General features: G+C 37.9%; 1 protein-coding gene across 2 annotated transcripts in view; it reads right to left on the bottom strand.

The window, feature by feature from the left end:
• Positions 1–19,240, bottom strand: part of LOC124115107 (islet cell autoantigen 1-like) — a 353,911-nt gene that overhangs the window by 133,389 nt on the left and 201,282 nt on the right. For both annotated transcript variants that reach the window (XM_046475926.2, XM_046475927.2), the window contains one exon: positions 15,066–15,166. In XM_046475926.2, coding sequence (XP_046331882.1) covers positions 15,066–15,166 — 101 coding nt within the window. The remainder of the gene's footprint in view (positions 1–15,065; positions 15,167–19,240) is intronic.

The raw sequence follows: 19,240 nt of genomic DNA, 5'->3' as shown, positions 1-19,240 counted from the left end.
GATATTGGAATATATTATTCCTGATAAAAAAATAGTTTCAGATACAATTTTTGCCGATCCTTTCATTAAAATCCTGTAAAGTTATATCATTGGGTGTGTCTTGACCGAATCACCGGTAGATTCCAAGAAAACGTGTGTACAGCTGATTGCTGTGTCCGGCTTATTTTACGAGAAAATACACAAGGTAATCTTAATCCCTGGATATAAAACAATGCCTAGCAGAACAAAAAATACAATTGAAAATTTAAATTTAAAATTTGTACTGACCAAGTTTTACATCACCCGTTCGTTTGCCGAACTTCGCTAAAGGGGTATGGTGTAAAAAAATTTCTGCGCTTGGTATTCGAAAAAAAAAATACCATGTTGTTGACTGAAGTACGCAAATTAGTCATGTAATTACACTGTCTGGCTATAAAAAGTGTTCTTTGTATATCTGGACTTATGTTTCTAACTTATTTTATTAATTTTATTCAAAATTCCTTTTTATATTGTTTCAATTAATTTTGGCGAAATCGTGTGTGCAGCGATCGGAAGATCGCACAACTCACTGTTATTAACAGCAACCAAGGTCAGATTACCGCTATTGATGCCTTAAAACAGAATTTTAGTTGAAAGAGAATGGATACATATATCATAAATGCCATACTGTGACTCGTTAAAAGTCATATTTGTTTTTGTTGGACGATTTTATGTCAACACGTAGTTCTCGCGATCACGTGCACGGGAGCCTTGACGGTGACTGGTCAGACTGGTTCCATGTAAAAAATAATACCCGGCAATAGCGATCAGCTGCTTCGCTTAGGGTTATTATTATTTTAAATAAGATATTCAAGATATTGGAATATATTATTCCTGATAAAAAAATAGTTTCAGATACAATTTTTGCCGATCCTTGCATTAAAATCCTGTAAAGTTATATCATTGGGTGTGTCTTGACCGAATCACCGGTAGATTCCAAGAAAACGTGTGTACAGCTGATTGCTGTGTCCGGCTTATTTTACGAGAAAATACACAAGGTAATCTTAATCCCTGGATATAAAACAATGCCTAGCAGAACACAAAATACAATTGAAAATTTAAATTTAAAATTTGTACTGACCAAGTTTTACATCACCCGTTCGTTTGCCGAACTTCGCTAAAGGGGTATGGTGTAAAAAAAATTCTGCGCTTGGTATTCGAAAAAAAAAATTCTCCAGTGATTCAGTTAAAAAGTAACCAATGAATTCAACTTCAAAGAATCTTTTCTTTTTTTTGCAGTTACCTAACAAACTTTTTTTTTCCATCATCATTTTTATTCTTTTCTTTTTTTAAAAACTTTTTTATTGTTCCCGGAGTTGTAGATTAATACAGTATTCCGTCAAAGACATATTTCGGATTGCATAGAATGGCACAATACAGGGTTAAAGGGTTGGAAACAATCATTGTCCTATTTCAAACCAAAACAGTTGCAACACACAATCAGACTCAAACATATCATGTATCAGTGAGTGAACGAGTATGGTTTTACGCTGCTTTTAGCAATATTCCAGCAATATCACGGCGGGGGACACCAGAAATGGGCTTCACACATTGTACCCATGTTGGGAATGGAACCCGGGTCTTCAGCGTGACGAGAAAACGCTTTAACCACAAGGCTACCCTACCCGACAGCCCCTATGAATGTATCAACAGAGAGCTACGAATCAAATGCTGAGAATAAAGGTTACCACTTTTTTGTTAAAGTTATTTAACTTCAAAGACTTTTGATGCAATGGTCTGAAGAAATGGTATCTGAAATTATTATTTTATCAGGAATAATATATTCCAATATCGTGTTATTTTAGTTGCAGCTTCCACTATATATACACTTAAAATTATAAGAATCATAAGCATAGAACTTTGGTACAGGTGGTATGCAGGATATTTTTTTTTACGTATGGAACAATTTGACCAGTCACCCTATAGGAACTTCCCGCGCGACATGTATTTCAATTGCGGAAACATTATGTTGACATTTAATAGTCAAGCTGCCTTAAATATGACTTTTAGCGAGTCATGGTAGGCACTTATGATAAGTATATCCATTCTCTTGCAACTAAAGTTTGTTTCAAGGCGTCAATAGCGGTAATCTGACCGTAATTTCTGTAAATAACGGTAAGTTGTCAGATCTAACGATCACTTCGCATGCAATTTCGCCGAAATTATTGTAAAAATTATTATAATTATTGAAAGAAATCTGTAATATAATTAAAATATATTGCAAACATGAGTCCAGACAAACAATGAACAATTTGTTTATAACCAGATATTATAATAATAGGATTAAATTGCGTGCTTCAATTCGTATTTGTTGACCGGTATTTCCGGTGTTACGTGATCGCGGTGATCAGCTGAGTTTATGTTAATACATTTTGAGAGCCATGCTTTACCGCCCGCTATAACCCGAGTTAGTGCTATATTGAAGAACACAGCGAGGGAAGCTGTCCCAGGCCATGAGCAGTAGCTGCTAATTGCAAATGGCAACGATAGCTTTTTCGTATACCCAACTAGCAGCTTAGTGGCCAACTAGTAACAACACACCGTTTAATCCACTCTCATCTCGTGTTTTTATTATAGGCACGGGCATCAGCAACTTGAAGGCTTCTTAATCATTGGCTCAACCACTGCCTTCTTGAAACAAGCCTGTACAGTTCCTGTTGACAAACATAAGTTGACAATCTTTGTGATCCACATTCAATATTCCTAAATGGAATTTTTAAGGTACTGAGTCTAAAGAGCACGACTTCGGCTTTGATGCAGTGATGAGTTATCAAGAAGTAAGAAGAATGAACTTGGAGCCCTGCATAGTCTCATCAAAATCAAATAAAGATATAGACATCAGGTTCGTGAGATTTTGGTCGATTGACAACTCGACGTCAACAGATATTTTCCAAATCGTTTCATGTTTTTAGTCAAGCTGCTCACATGATTTGATGCACTTCGCAAAGTAAGACCCGTTTTATTACAATTTCTGAGATGTTAAAAGATCAAAGGCTCTGACAGTACTTTATCCTGTGACAAAGTACATTTTTTGAGTTACGTCATAATGGGCCGACATCACAATGCTGTTCAAATCACCACCTCCATGATCTGACATATCCTTGGTAACATCATTCTTTCATTACTGTCATTACAAGATGGTGCATCCATGAAATTACTTTGGGGGCCGCAAGCCATATAATGATAGTTTACAGAATGATTGACTCGCAAAGCCCCTTCCGAGCCAGCCCCTTGGTGGAGATGGGGATGGATGGAGGGTTGTAATGACAGCTGAGAGAACAATGGAAACAGCTGAACGACATTGAGGCTCTTGTTGTTAATATAGATAAACAAAATGACGTCACATCCGGAGTACTGAGCATGTTCTGTAAAAAAAATATTGCATTCTGGGATAGAAATAGTAACTTGATACAGAGAAGAAATGTGATCGTTTATGGACGATTCTGAATGATAAATGACAACTGGAAATAAAGGGAAAAACCTTACGTAGGTGACAAATATATACATCTGTTGTGTAGACAATGTTAATAATAGGTGAAAGGCCATGTTGATCACTGCACAAACAAAAATATAAAATTAACATTTTGTGCAGTGACAACAAAAACAATTGAGTACGATCAAATGTTTATTATATACAAGACATTAAGAGAATTAAAAACTGAATCCAATGAGTTATATTATCCAGGTAATGTCACAGAACAAGAGAACAGTGTCAGGAAGCACTGATGAGTGTTAGTTGCACCGATAGGAATAACAGTTCAGTCATGTGGGTTGAGGCATTGGAAGCAGAATAATGTAAGTCACAACACACACGTTGGTCAAGCCTCAAGTGAAAGAGTCACTCATAGCATAATGCTCGTTGGGCTCTCCTTAATGTCTCTTCTGGTGTTCTGATGTATCTGGTGAAACAGTCTGAATTCCACCTGCCCAATGTTTTAATCAAATGATCTTCCACACTGGCACTAGCAGCTGTAGTTGCTGCACCAATGCGGGATGAATGTCCAGAATAAGCACTGGATTCTAAGCCTGCCCTGGTGAGAGCAATCTTCGGCCAGGACAAGAAGACAGTTCTGGTAATAGCTCTAGAGTTCGATTCCACAAAGAGAGGATCACTGGGTCCTGCTCCGTTCAACTTCCTAACTTGAAGCCATGTCATAAGGGTCATGTAAGGACACAGTCTTAGATGTAGCGAACAACACTAGTTGCACACCCTTTCTGAAGGGATCTGTTTGGAAGCTTTAAGGTTAGGATGCACTTGTGTTGTGTCTGTTCAAATTGCATATTGCTCACTGTTAGATGTACATCTGGATCAAACGATGAGGCACAAGTAAATTCTCCACAACAGAGAAATCCAAAATAGGCAGTTATGCACATACATTGCATAGCCAGATCGTTGAAACATCCAAACACGCCTGCTGGTAACTGAACAACTAGTTTACATAAAACACTGTAAGTAATAGGCAAGCGCTTCTTTGTAGATGTTAATTGCTTTTTCTTGTAACCTCTTAATAAAGTCTGTAGTCTGTGTACAGCTCCTGAAGATACATCGTCCAAAAGGGTCTTGATACCAGCTTGGAGGTACATGAACTTGATGCCGGCCAGATAAGTTTCCACTGTGTCATGTTTCATTTTTAGCACTCCAAAACAATGGGCAACGAAATATTGTAGATAAGTTTCACTTATTGGTGGGAGGGTGGACTGGAGTAACAGGTTGTTGACTAAGCTGAATTTCAACAGAAAATTTACATAGCACTGGAAGAGTATGCAGATTTAGTACCCTGACTGATAGCTGCTGACCACAAGGTACTGAGGTAACTGTTCAAGTCCACATGATGTCTGAGCTGGATGGGCACTGTTGCGGAAGTACATCTGCCTGCGGCACCAGTCTGCGGAATTTCTCCATGTGGAACGGAGAAAGCGAATCAGCAAGTTTGTTTTGTATTCCGGTCACATGTTGAGCTAACAGAACAAAATTATTTTTAGCTGCCGTCCAAGTCAGTGTTCTCACCATAATCTACCTGCATTTTGATCGACCTTTCTTAATAATAAACACAGTAGCCTGGTTGTCGCAATGAAATAGCACTAGTCTCTGTGTCCACAATTGTCCCCAAAGTTTAGCAGCGACCACGATAGGAGAAAGCTCCATGAATGCCATAGAAGATTCGTGCTCCAGGAATTTGTAACGTCTGATGGCCATTTCTCTGCAAACCAGGCCCCTTTGAAGCATCCACTATGGCCAACCGTTGCAGCTGCGTCAGTATATAGGTTCAAGTCTCAGGCGGGTGTCACTTCTATGTCATGAAATACTGATATGCCATTCCACTGTGACAGGAAAAGGTTCCTCATGCGCAAGTTGATTCGATGGTCTTGAGACAGCTGAAAATGATGATGCAGTTTGGCTGCTCTGGTTGATAAGTCTATAAGGTAGGACACAAAAGATCTTCCAGGGGATCACACGACAAGCAAAATTTAAGGAAAGGTGTACCCTGGGGGTATGGAATTGGAAACTGGTGGCTGCGCCAGAGCAGGGCTGAGCCAGCCTGCAAGTATAGGGATACCCTGCAGGTAGAGAGGTGTAGAGGGAGCAGATTATTATGGAATTGAAGGATAGGTGTACCCTGTGTGTATGGAATTGGAAACTGGTGGCTGCGCCAGACCAGGACAATGGTTTGAGATGCCCTTACCGAAAAAGTATACCTTAGCATTGCATGTGCCCACTAGTGAACAACATTTATGGGAGTATATAAGGAATTTATGTACATGGATGTTGGTTAAAGATAACAGGGCTATGGGAGAATAATACTAAAACAAAGGCAATCAGCCTGACATGGGTGATAAAAAACATTGTAAACAATTTAAGAAATAAACTGAGAGCGAGACAACCGGAAGTGGTAGTGTAAACAATCTGAGGTACGAACACATGGGCAATGGATACAATTAAAAGATACTAGTGGTGAGAGGAGGATAGGTGTACCCTGCGGGTATGGAATTGGAAACTGGTGGCTGCGCTGTACCAGGTAAGTAAGGAAGGGACTGACTCGCTGTCATGAGGTGCTGATAGGTCCAGAATAAGTCTCTTCTTTTTTGAATATTTCCCTTCAGCGACACCTCGAGGACAGACTCTATACATGCTGTATGGTGGTGTCCCGAAGGGTCCAATCACATAACCCCATGTGACGTCTGTTTCCACTGCTTTAGTGATGAGATCTGTGCCTTGTGAGCCAACAGGTTGTTCCTACATTCAACATTGTCTTGGGAAAATGCAAAATGCAAAAATGATGATGCGCACAAATGATCATCATGAGATTAAGTTAAATTGTAATGAAAATATTCTCTATTAATTTTACTCATATGCATACCATTATTTTGAACAAAGTGATATTCAACATTTTTACTAAGTTCTCCATTCATTTTACTAGGAGACCAGACTATATACTCTTCTTAGAAATTGGAAAGAAACAATTGATGACCGTATTTGGTTGGTTTGACATCACTGATATAATATATACCTTGTGGTAATTCATGCCATTTTATAATTTTGTCCCGGAGCATAAATGTTTTTTCGAGTTCTTCCTTTGTTGACATATTTATAGACTTATGTAAGCATTCGTTTAAATGTGATCCAACAATAAGAAACAATCTATTTTCAATCTCCAACCAGTTCTTTGGTTTTGGCACGGAATAGACGCGCTTGTTGTCTCCCCTGTTCTATGAACTTTTTTTTCTCGTCTTCGCTAATACCACTGGTTCTACGAGAATTTGATCGAATCTCCTGCTTCACTGCATTGTATTTGGTGAGTTCCGACAACACTAAACGAAACTCATCCTTGGATATCTTACAATCAGCCAGTGCTGTTGAAATATGGTCCTCAATGCTGTTCAACTTTGCTTCGGCTAGTATCCGAATATTATCACGTTTTAATGCTTTCTTTTGCAACTCACGAGAAATAAATTTGATCGCTATTCCTGCCAGTCCTGAGACTCCGGCTGCTACTGCCATACCAAGTACTACAGGCGCAGCGATTATAGTTGATAATAAACCAACACCGGCTACACCGAGTCCCATGCCAGCTGTTACAAGCGCAGTGTCAACTCCGTCAAGAGCATTCACAGCTCTGCGATACTTTTTATACAATCCAAGTCTCAACTCCCTCTCCTTCTCTATTCGATGTTTTATGACGTTTATTTGATGCAATCGAAATCCATCAACAGTATCCATCTATTCAGATTCTTCATCGAGCACCGGATATAATCCCACAATGTATATTATTATATCATATAATAGTCTTTAATTGATCTTGCTTAAATGTTTTGAGAGTATACATCAACCTTATTAAATGTATATTATACGGAATAAATATCTTAGTAAGAGAAATGCTATCACCTTTATTAAATTGGACCCCCTCAAGGGTTGCAACGGGTGATACTCCCATATAAATAATACTGCAATGTTGACGTTGGTGTTTCTTAAGCCATTAAATTGATAGACCTGGTAATATTTCGAAGGCATCTTCTGGTGCATCTCCAAACAAGAATTAATTAATAAGTGTAGAAAGATCGGGTATAGCATTCAAGTTTTGTTTTATATCACTGAATTCAGTAACCAAATTTAAACTAACATTTTTTAATGATGGACTCCTCAATAACATATGACCTGGGTTTTCCGGCAGGGGAGCGACTAACACACTTTTTTGTTTTGAGGGGATATAAGCCCAGAGTACGATCCAACTATTTATTATCTTAGTTAATTGATGTCCCTTACCCGTCATCCCATATGGTGGGGTAATGACGATATTCAGTAGCCACTCGATTTTTCATCGTTGCGAGTAAGATTGTATGAAGTGTTTTTATTGAGTCTACTAACCTTGACATCACTTAAATCTCCTAGATTATCTGTGAATACAACTTCTTTCCGCTTGTATACATTATCTTGTAAGTGTAAAGCGTATAACTTGTCATCGGTACCGGGTTTATCGAATCCTTCTGTGTTTCCAAGATCAGAAAGCGCAATTGTATAACATTGTCTAAGGTTATGCAATCCAGGGCCTAATGAATCAACCATTATTTATAATATGGAGTGTTACACTCAAGTATCCTATATGTACAGGTTGATGTTTTAAATCTAATACAGAAATTTTGAGGTCTGAAATAATACCCCGCTTTAATTTTTTACATTGTAATGTTGAGAAAGATCCCGTTCTACCGCTATTGTATTTTTCATCTTTGACTGGAATAGCTCTCAGCAGAGTAGAAGGACTTTCGAGTTGAATATTATCCGTTGTACTGATCTGATCAAGATGGATGCACAACTCTTTATAGGGATCTAAATCGGGTAATTTAACTCCATGCACTGTTTTGTTGAGTGGTATATATCCTGTTGTTAATCCAAGTGTATCAAATGCTAAGTTCCTGTGAAGATATATACACTTTTCTCCAGCGCTTAAAATAAGCATCCCATTCAACTCATTTTGTGTGAGACTAGTTCCCAAAGGCTTAAAAATTTCATCATTGAGTGAGCATACGCTGTAATACCCATCAGACAGATCAATGATTTTGTGTCCACCACTACCGACATCACCTAGTATTATCCCATTATTATCTCTCGCAGCATTTATATTGGTCAACTGCGGGTATTACGTTACATTGCAGTGAGCGACTTCAAGTTGTCCAGCCGAGTTATCGATAACGTGAAGCAGTTGATTAGACTGACCATTTGTTATTCCTGGGAGTGTAACATACATATTAAATATACAAAGATACTATATCATAACTTAAATATGAGATCAACTTACATTACAAATCAATCGATTTTAGTAAGAGCCTCTGGTGCTAAGTTTTTTGTTCATTTCCCTGATATCTTTGACAAATACAGGGTCTTAGCAACTAGGAATAAAATGGTACATGATTAGTTCCACAATACAATGCAATTTTGGCAGAACCAATTCAACTTTGCTGTATGGTGTGCCACAACAGGATGTGGTGTATCTCTATATGCCCCAGGATTTGAACTAAATAAGTCTGTTTTATCATTTCATGTGTACTATCAGATTAGACGTATACTTAAAGAAATAAGTGCCCCATTACCACAGTATCGAGCATGGAATTCCTCAAATAATCCGTACAATAGGTTTGCGTATGAGCGTATTTGTCAGAAATTTGCTGTTACTACGAGTAAAGATTGGCGTATTAAAGGACTTAACCATGGTCTAGGTGTTCCGTACAGTGGACAAAAAACTGTAAAAGAAGAAAGTGATGATTTAGTTAAAAAAAACTCATCAACCATTCAATCCATTTAAGTTGTTACAGAAAAACAATCTTTTTGCATAATCTTAATCATGGCTGGGAACTTTCAAGTAACGATTGGAGAGGAGATCTTATGAGCTTTAAGAGTGGTTTAGCTTATATTGTTACAAAATTTGTGCAACGCTTTGAATGAATTTCTGTATGATAAAACAGAAAATAATTTTACTAACCCAGGAGTTTTAAGAGTTAATGAATTCTTGGTGCGCAATCGCAAACACTAATGGGAATAATTGGTTCTGGGACGGCGCTCGATGCACAAAAACAGTTTGTAGCAAATGTGGAGGATGCTATTAATTCACCAGTTGACATACCATCTTCTATAAAGCGTTATCAAGATGTACCGGTATTACAGTCCGCTCAATCCAAAGTAGACTACGTTTATGGGGCAGGACTATACATGTCTCCAAGTAATATGGAACTTAAGATTGGTCAAGTGATCGGCTATAATAATAAAATTGTTATTGCTTCCAATCCACAAAAACCAGGTATAAATTCAGATATTAACACCTAATTAATAACGCAAACAAACACAGGCGAAACGGGAATAGTAAAACCACAGATATCTTCAAAACCACATGTTTCACAACCGCAATAGTCACAAGTGCCGCCACATATTGCAGCTAAAAATCAACAACATATCGATGAAAAAACAGCGCTTATAGTAGGCGGAGTCGCGGCTGGTTTACGCATGATTTGGATAAATAGTCTTTAACGGATAAGTTCAACAGCGAGGCAATTGCTACGATCACTGGCCACAAGTTTTGACTAAGCCAATTGGTGGTCTAGCTAATAAAATTCAAGAGCCAGGAAACAATACTCCCTATCATACTGGGAAGTGCAGACGCGGCTTTTCCAGCAAGCTTTCCCAGTGCTTCTCCTAATGCTTTTAAATGCTTTTTTATCCACTCTTTTACACTATCCGGCCTTGGTAGCATGGGTGGTGTGGGTGTCCACCTCAACCGGTTAACGCGAGAGTCAAAGTCGATATAATAAATCCCAATGCGGTTAAAATACTGGCAATGGTTATCCCCTGTTCTCTGAACAATGTTTTAATTTTATCGGCCAGTGTAGTATCATCGTTGAGGACTTGATCGATAGTTTCTCGAATTCGACTGATTTGGGAACGAAGTGCCTCTCTATTAGTGGAAGCCGCTTCGAGGTGGGCCGATCTTTCGTCTTCTAAGTTACGCAATCTTTCCAACTAATGGTATATATCTTAACTCTTTCAACACCAGTCAACCAGAAGTGTTTACTGCTGGGACACTGGAGTTCCCAGAGACTCTTGTGTGATAGATGAAGCCAACATTTATCAAAGAAAATATCTGCTTGTAAAATATATTTGCGACCATTTGAAAGGTCTGATCCTATGGTTTCTAAATATGAAAGTTATGTTTCTCACATTATTTAAAATAATGCATTTACAACTTAATTAAGTTTGTTGGAAATAAAAAATGTAAGATAACACGTCGTTAACATCCAGATTAAGGACCAAGGAAGCGAAAACTTGACGATTTTCAGCAAATATAAGATTTCATAAAATCCACTTACCTATTTCTGTTTTATTTTCATTGTTTACGATATTGGAAAATCATTTTAAAAAGAATTATAAATAGTTTCTGTCATCACCCATTTCCCAAAAACAGCGGCTGTCCGCTCAGTAACATGAATAAATACCCACGTTTTCGAGGCTTCGTATGAATAACACGTTCATCGAAGAATGGCATATGACACATCGCTGGAAAGTTTATTCCTTCATCTACACGGTCTTAACATCGCCTGTTTTTTTTTAATAGTTATAACAAGCGATTTCATTGGATTAAAATTGGGTTTCTAATGACGCTTTCTTGCCAAAATCTGCTACAAGTTTCGTGATTAGTCAATTTTGAGCACGTGACCTAAGGCAGCCAATCAAATTACAGCTGTGATACCAAGCTCATGTTTGATAAATTTTAGAAGTTTGCGAAAGATTTTTGTTAAATCGTGTTATTCTGAACGTTTTAAGCAGGAAATCACGATATATATTAAAAATATGGAACTTCGTGAATGTATCGTGCTAGGTTACGAGCTGTGACAAAGATTTTCCATGCATATATTTTTGCATTAAACATCGTGTCCGAGCCGAGAATTCAAGGCGACGAAAGCCGAGATGTCATTTGACTTACATTACACGTGATCGCAAGAAAAGATGGAAATAATAACTTAGATGTAAGTTTCATTCCTTTCAGATATATTTTTGTTGATTTCATTTATTACTTTGTATAATATAATTAAAGATTTGTTTTTGTCTTTATTTTGGTCTTTGCTATGTTCGATGTGGACCCGTTGTCGAAATGTGTGTCCGAGAATTTTATTTTCAATAACATCGCGGAATAGTGAATAATTTTTTAATTTATCGATAAAAAATGATGAATTGAAATGGAATACGTATTTCAGACATTGTGAAATGTGATAGATTTAATAAATGAATGATATTACAGGTAGGTCCATAAAAATATATACTATTTTGACGTGACTACGGCTTGACTGGAAAATGGGCCTACGGTGTCTGGGGACTCGATGCTTCTTGGCCGGAAAACCAGCCTACGGTGTTGAAAGAGTTAAGGGACCAAATTGGATCGGTTGTGCGACATAGGCCTCCTTCGAGTTCAACTGGTATAAATATCTTACGCTTACTCTATCCAGAAGTTTTTGTTCTTTGCCTCTCCTGAAGATTCGGAAGTCACAGATTTCATTTTAATCGAATTGGATGGTTTCTTCCCGATTAATCTTGTTTCTTCATTATTCAGCCCTGATACAACAGCTGATAATAGTGTCACCCATTCGGTTGATCTTAATCGATTTCATTTCATTTCAATCCCATACTGATATCCAAACAAATGTTCCGCTAATGTCCGGTTAAATCTTTCAACAACAGCTTGACCATGGTGGGCCTCTTTTTCACAAAACCTGATTGTGACATCGTGCTTTGTTAACAGTTCAGTTACTGATCCCATAAACTCGCAACTAGGATCTACTTGAAATAACTTGGGCCATTTTAGTGGTCCGTGTTTATATATCCGGCTCAGTGCATTAGCTACTTCTGTTGAATCTTTCGAGGTTAATGGTTCAGCCTCTTTGTAGCGACTAGCCACATCCACTACGGTTAAAGCGTATTTATATGTTTTGCGTCTTACCTTATCATAGGGAAGAAACAAGAGGTCAGCCTGATGAACTTCATTTGTTGTAAAAATGTCAAACTTCTTCCTCGGGATATAATGTGGTGCCGGTAAGTATATTTGCCACATCGCTTGTTTCTTAAGCCAATCCTTGGCCACATCTTTAGATACCTTAGCTGCAGTGGCTAACTTTTGTATTGCTCCTTTACCTTTCAAATATCCTCGTGGGATATAGTAAATTAAATCCATTATTAATTAATATTGATGATCCTTTAATACAAATCATGGCGATCGTTGAATCGCATCATCATTTTGGCATAAAAAATTCCCTCTGTAGTAGCAGTATTGGGTATAAATCTGGCTCCAGTGGAAGTGAGCCAGAATCCCCATTACCTATACTACTCGGCCCCATGAGTCGGTCTGATGATTGTTGATTGATCAGTTGTTGTTATGAGTCCCAGGTCTTATAGGTGGTCGTCTGTTGGGGTGTGCCACATTGGGACACAGTTCTGTGTTGTGGGTTATGCTATGGCAAGCATTACAAGCACGAGATGGAAGCCAGATGAAACTCTTGTCCATAGTCTCTGATCGAGTATATCCCACCTAATGCTGGTACCTTCCTCAGAAAAGGCTGCCACTCTTGCCGTGAACAACCTGTGGTAATCATAGTCGGCTGTCCTACCATACTGAATGGCCAAATCAATCACTGTCTGTTCATGGCCGTCCAGTTGACGTCGTTTCTCTGCATTGCCAGCACAGTATATATCCTTGTGATATACCAAATGCCTTGATAAATTCTCCAAGTGTAAATGAGCGATTAATCCTATGTTCATCACGTAAGTTGAAAGTCTGTCAATCAAAATCTGACACTGTCTAAATTGTCCTGAAGAAGCAAGGCTAAATTGACATATTTACCTTGTTGTACCCTCCTTTTAGAGTGGATGAAATGTGTGTATGTGTGGCAGTGAATCAGAGGCCACATCCCTGTTTAGCTGTCTGGGAACATCACTACTTGCTTCTGTGGCTTGTCTTGACTCCTCTCTGGGGTTGTCATTGTCACTGGTGGTGGTAAATGTACATGTAGGAGGTTGTAATTGTTGTCCCAAGTTCATGACTATAGACTTCAATTCGGCAATCTCCCAAACACTGTCACTGTATTTTCTGTGGCACTAGCAAAATTTATCAGAGCAAAATCCTGTGAATTGTCTCTCTGAAGTGGCACATCACTGCCTTGATCTTGACTGACTGGAGCTGGTTGAGAGATAGTAGCGGTGGTGACCGTGTTGTTGGTGCCTGTCATCACCCTCAGATTTTCATGTAGATCTGCATTAATGTCCGTCTGGACCAGAAAGTGGGCACATTGACACCCATGTCTGTCAGGCGTGTCGAATATCAGCTGCTGTCAAATATGGAGAACTTCTGTTTACATTCCTGAGAGAGGAAACTGGGCTAGACGCTTCATTACAATCGTCGCCATTGTTGTTTTCATGCAGGTCAGAGGTCGTATCCTGGTTAACCCTTCGTGTTGATTGAGATCTGGCTTTAGATCGTTGTCTGTCAGCCATTGTTACGATAGCAACAAACAGTTGTACCGCATAACACGTACAACAGGATGGCAAAGGATTGTTGTAGATTTTCCTTGGATGACCGTGATTCGTAATGACAGCTGAGAGAACAATGGAAACAAGCTAAACGACACTGAGCCTCTTGTTGTTAATATAGATAAACAAAATGACGTCACATCCACATGCTCTGTAGAAAAAATATTGCATTCTGGGATAGAAAGAAGTAACTTGATACAGAGAAGAAATGTGATCGTTCACGGACGATTCTGAATGATAAATGACAACTGGAAATAAAGGGGAAAACCTCACGTAGGTGACAAATATATACATCGATGTTAATAATAGGTGAAAGGCTATGTTGATCACTGCACAAACAAAAATATAAAATTAACATAAGTTTGCCCTACTCCCATGTGTAGTGTAATAAAGTATAGTTTTGCCCTGAAACATTAAATTGTCAAAGCGTCCTTGTGCTTTAACTATTATAGTTCAGGGAAAAATTACATTTTGTTAGACTACACATGGGGGTAGAGCAAACTTCATTTCTTAAATAGATCTTGATTATCGATCTGAACGTCTTGATTGGCCCCATCATCATGTTTGAAGCAAATGCACATGATGTGAGAGGAGGAATCTTATTCGTCAATAGGTGGGACATAGAAATGACATAACTCATAATAGCCATTGGTGGCACTACGATTGAGCCCAGTAATTCCCGCCTAGTTCGCCAAGGGTGGAAACTGGACTTTTACAGTCAGTTAATGGCTTAAAGCATCATACATACTGCCCTCCTCTTCATCTGATATCATTTTTTTAAATTTTGGTCTAAGAAAACAGAGGGCTTTGAACCTGAAAGTCACATAACTTTAAAAAGAAAAATGATATAAAATTTGAGTATTCTGACATCAGTTATGGTGTGTGAAAACTCATGTCTAATCCCCAGTGGTGTTGAGGAGGCTTTCACCTTTTGTAATTGCCTGGGTGAGAGAAAAAAACAAGTGATCAGATTAACCTCAGTACAAACCTGATGAGCTTTTGTTGACTTGGAGATTCTTCAGATTTTCATCTGTTGTGTTTTCCTTGTTATCATCTTCATCCCGGTATTCATCATCGAAAGCCAGAAGTCTGTGTGGGAGAGAACAGTACATATTACATATCTGGTCGCTACATACAGAAACATGTTCTACTACTTTTGTAATGTTATGTATCGTTCAACATTTACACCAACAGAAATGCTATTCTTTGAACACTTGCAATGTAAGCCGCATCATTGCATGTTGTTGTCCATGAATACCAGTCTGAAACTGCCTGCTGAGTGTCATTAGCTGCAATGTAACATTTATACCCACACTTGTATCTGTCAATCTGTCAATATCCCTACAGTTTTGAACACACACACCTCACCAAGTAGTTATGCAAATTAGTGTGATGAGTAATGATTTGGAAGGACACAGGAATTAGATTTCAAGGAAATTCTTATACATATTTCTGCCCTCTGACAGCTAATAAACAATTCATAAACAGAATATATATCTGCAATTTCATGACAATATCCAAAACATATTGACAGAACATGAAAAAGACCCTAATAAACATTTCAATTACCTTGATCTGTTTATGATTTGACAGTATATGACTTCCACTTCACCTTAATCATTAGAATTTCCAGAGTAGCTACAAAGTCTCATTTTGTCAAACAGCATCAGTAGAAATGTAGCTGGCATTCACTGATACCACTTTTCCTCATGCCCTTTACGATGTGTTTTACAGAACAAGTTTTTGTAAAATATCAGGTCTAGTGCCTGCTTATAACACAGTATCAGAAAAGACAAAGACATATCCCTATGATGATAACAACCTTAGTGTCAGTGAGTGAGAAAATTTTAAGTCACATCAAAAATATTTCAGTCATACAAGATATTTCATGGACTTCATATCACATAAAATCCTATCAATGAAAAACAGTAAGGCAACCAGAAACATATCCAGAATTTCATCTAACATTCACAGGATTAACTGTCAAACAATGACACAATTTAAAATAAGGTCACCTTATAGAGACCATGGGGACCTGCATGGTCCCTCTGCAGCATAGACACTGTCCTTAAGCTGCTGGCAATTGTCAGTAAATTATGCCACAAATGAACATGAACAAATAATGACACAAGATTGTCTACACGATGACTCTTCTGAATATGTAGTGCGGCTAAGTCGTTATCAAATATCTTGCTTCTGTTAAAAGCCGGACTGGCTATAAGTTTCCTGAGTCTTTCTTCCTCATTAGATCTGACTAATTTAACATCAACACGCTTCCTTAGATTCTCCATAGTTTAACCAAATACTGAGTTATTCTTGAGCTTATATAGGTTCTTTTCGAAATTGCTGGTAGCTATCTTTCTTAAATCTGTGTTCAGTCTTATATAGGGCTCCATCCAAGGGCTTTGATCAAACTTAAGAACTCTGTGTATTTACTTTACTTTCATGCCTAACGATAGATATAACTAGAGATTTCTATAGTGAACTGTATATTTTGTCTTATCCATCAAATTTGCTACGAGTTTTTCTTCATTAGCTAACCTAGTATTACCCATCAAGGAGTGTTGATATTCCAACATCCAATCTTTATTAACCATTAATCTTTCTGGAGCTAGTGGATAACTGTTATGATCTTTATGTAACTCTGTTGGATATTCCAAGTCAACTTCTAGTATGTACCCTTTATTCGCATCGACCTTGTGAATATCATTCACATCGACCCACTCAAAACCACCCTTGGGTAAAGGTTGACTCATAGCCCATCCGTACAAATTGTTAGCGTCGAGATATAATATGTGCGTATCGGGTTTACTTGGATCATATCCTTCCACTAATTTATTATTACCGGTAGCCTTAGAATACCTTTTCGCTACCATCGATATACCACCTCTTAATCCTTTCTCAATAAACAAGTGCATATCGTAAACTGTGAGTAATTTTAGTTCTACACTGGTCTTCGTCAACAATGCATCCCATGATAGTCGGGGACTGGAATAGTACCATGCCAGGTCCAAGCCGTATTGTTTTAAACATGTCTTTCTAAATATCTCGCATATATCGGCGAGTAACAGTACATCGGTTTATAAGTACAGATCGTGATAATCACCTAAATTCTTACAACCTAATTTATCCCACACCGTCAGAGCGTGTTCATAATCAGCATCGATTATTTTTTATTCTGTTAAGTTACTATAGAATAATTCAAGGGGTGGCAATTTAGTTTCATCGAAATCTAGACCAATCATCCATATATCCGTAAGGATATACACCTTTTCTCAGCAACAAATGCCGTGTTGACCGATCAGTATATTGATTCGTTATTGCAAAGTCATCGGGATTGTTCGCATTAGCTAAATTGTCCAAGGAAGATAACAGAAACTGTACAGAGTCTATGAATCTAAGCCCATTACTTTGCTTTATTCTGGCTTTCCCATCCTTGTCCGTATAATGGATAGTTTTAGTCAACAAGAATGATATATATTTTTCCATATTATTAGGAATACATGTTAAGCCGCCGTCGGTCTTTGAGATAGCTTGCATGATGAGATGTGAATCGTATCCTCTAAGGTTATGAAACATAACGGGGATGGGTATTGTTTGAGAATTCGTTTTTAGTTTCAAGTTACACTCGTTATGCGCCGCTCACCGATAATTACCCATGACGTGGCAACGTTCTCTTACAGAATCCCCATTCAGAGGTTTATTACAAACATGACAACTAGTTGACTTCTTATAGGCCCTCCAATCATCCCTCATCATACACATGGGTTTCTTACACGATAAATTTTCCCTGATTATTCTCTCTTCATTTTGTAGATATTCTAGTAACTTTCCCGCTGCATTGGGACCTCTGTAAATCACGGGCGGGTTTGTTTTCCCATCATACCTTACAACTGTATATCCAAACCCACAAGGAATATGTTCTTGAGTTTTGTACGTAAAACTATCTTCAGTATTGTGTTCTGTGGCTTCTATAGGTTTGATAAGCGCTTCGAAGTCGGCGTAAATTACGTATGGTACTGGCATTTGATTACAATAATGTTCAAATTTTAATATATTTTTCCCCTCTTTAGGCATATCGATCCTGATAGCAGTCTGTCCAACACCTCTGCAGTCTTCTTATTGTGCTTCTAATAGATCTTGTCTGCTGTACCAAAGCAGGCATCTTTTCACAGAAATATTTCTTTTCTTTAAGGGTTGTTTGATCATATAATAGTCTGCTTAAACTCTTTATCAATGTATAATGATATTTGTCATCTTTTTCGATTAGAAAAAAATTAATTCTGGGAATATGTTCCGGAGTGGAGCTTATCCTGTGTACAACAATTCCTTTAGAAGAATGTCTGAAAACATTTATAGCTAAATTATTTTGCTTTTCCGCCTTATCAATTTGTGAGATTGGTGTAGGTTCGTCTATACCATCAAGGTTTAGTCCATCGTTTTGGGGATAGCTAGAAGACCTATCCGGATTTTTGTCTATGGGGAACAATGCAGATCCCATCATCATTCTGAAACAGTCATCACCTTTATTTTTTACATTAATTATGGCTTTTTTCTTTTTATAATACGAGGGTAAATCTATATGAGATCCACCTTTGAAAGGCATATAATTTGCTATATCTAAATATAAACTATCGATTTTATCCACACCCCAACCCGAACCTCTATTAGTCCAGTGTTCTAAAGTTTCTTGTATCCGCTGAATTGATGTATCTAATGATGAGCTTATAGACTCAGATTCGGTTATAACTTCTTGATTGCTCCGGAAATAAGGTTTGGTATATTCAGTGCTATCGTCTGCGTTACTTTTACTCAATAACATTTTAACTGTCAGCTGGTATTTTATACTATTTAAATCATCTATTTCCTTGTTAATTTTGCTCGACACAATGGGCTTAACATCATTAACATCCATGTTGGAGTTAATATCCATCTTCCAACCTCTTAGATATTTACCAACGCCAGTTCTGGGTACAAATTTTAACTCATCAACTGGTTGATTATTTTATTCAACATCATCGGGTTGATTATTATCTAGTAAATCGATCAATTGAGCTTTTCTCATTCGAGAATAACCTCTCTGCCCACTGTTTTTCGCTTGAGCTTTGAGTTCTCTAACAGTCTGGGGTTTGTTGTATTCTAAACCGAGTAAATCAATCAATT

The sequence above is a fragment of the Haliotis rufescens genome, unplaced genomic scaffold (assembly GCF_023055435.1).
Source record: "Haliotis rufescens isolate VD_foot unplaced genomic scaffold, xgHalRufe1.0.p SCAF_4, whole genome shotgun sequence".
Lineage (NCBI taxonomy): Eukaryota > Metazoa > Mollusca > Gastropoda > Lepetellida > Haliotidae > Haliotis > Haliotis rufescens.
This window is presented reverse-complemented; position numbering and strand designations above follow the sequence as displayed.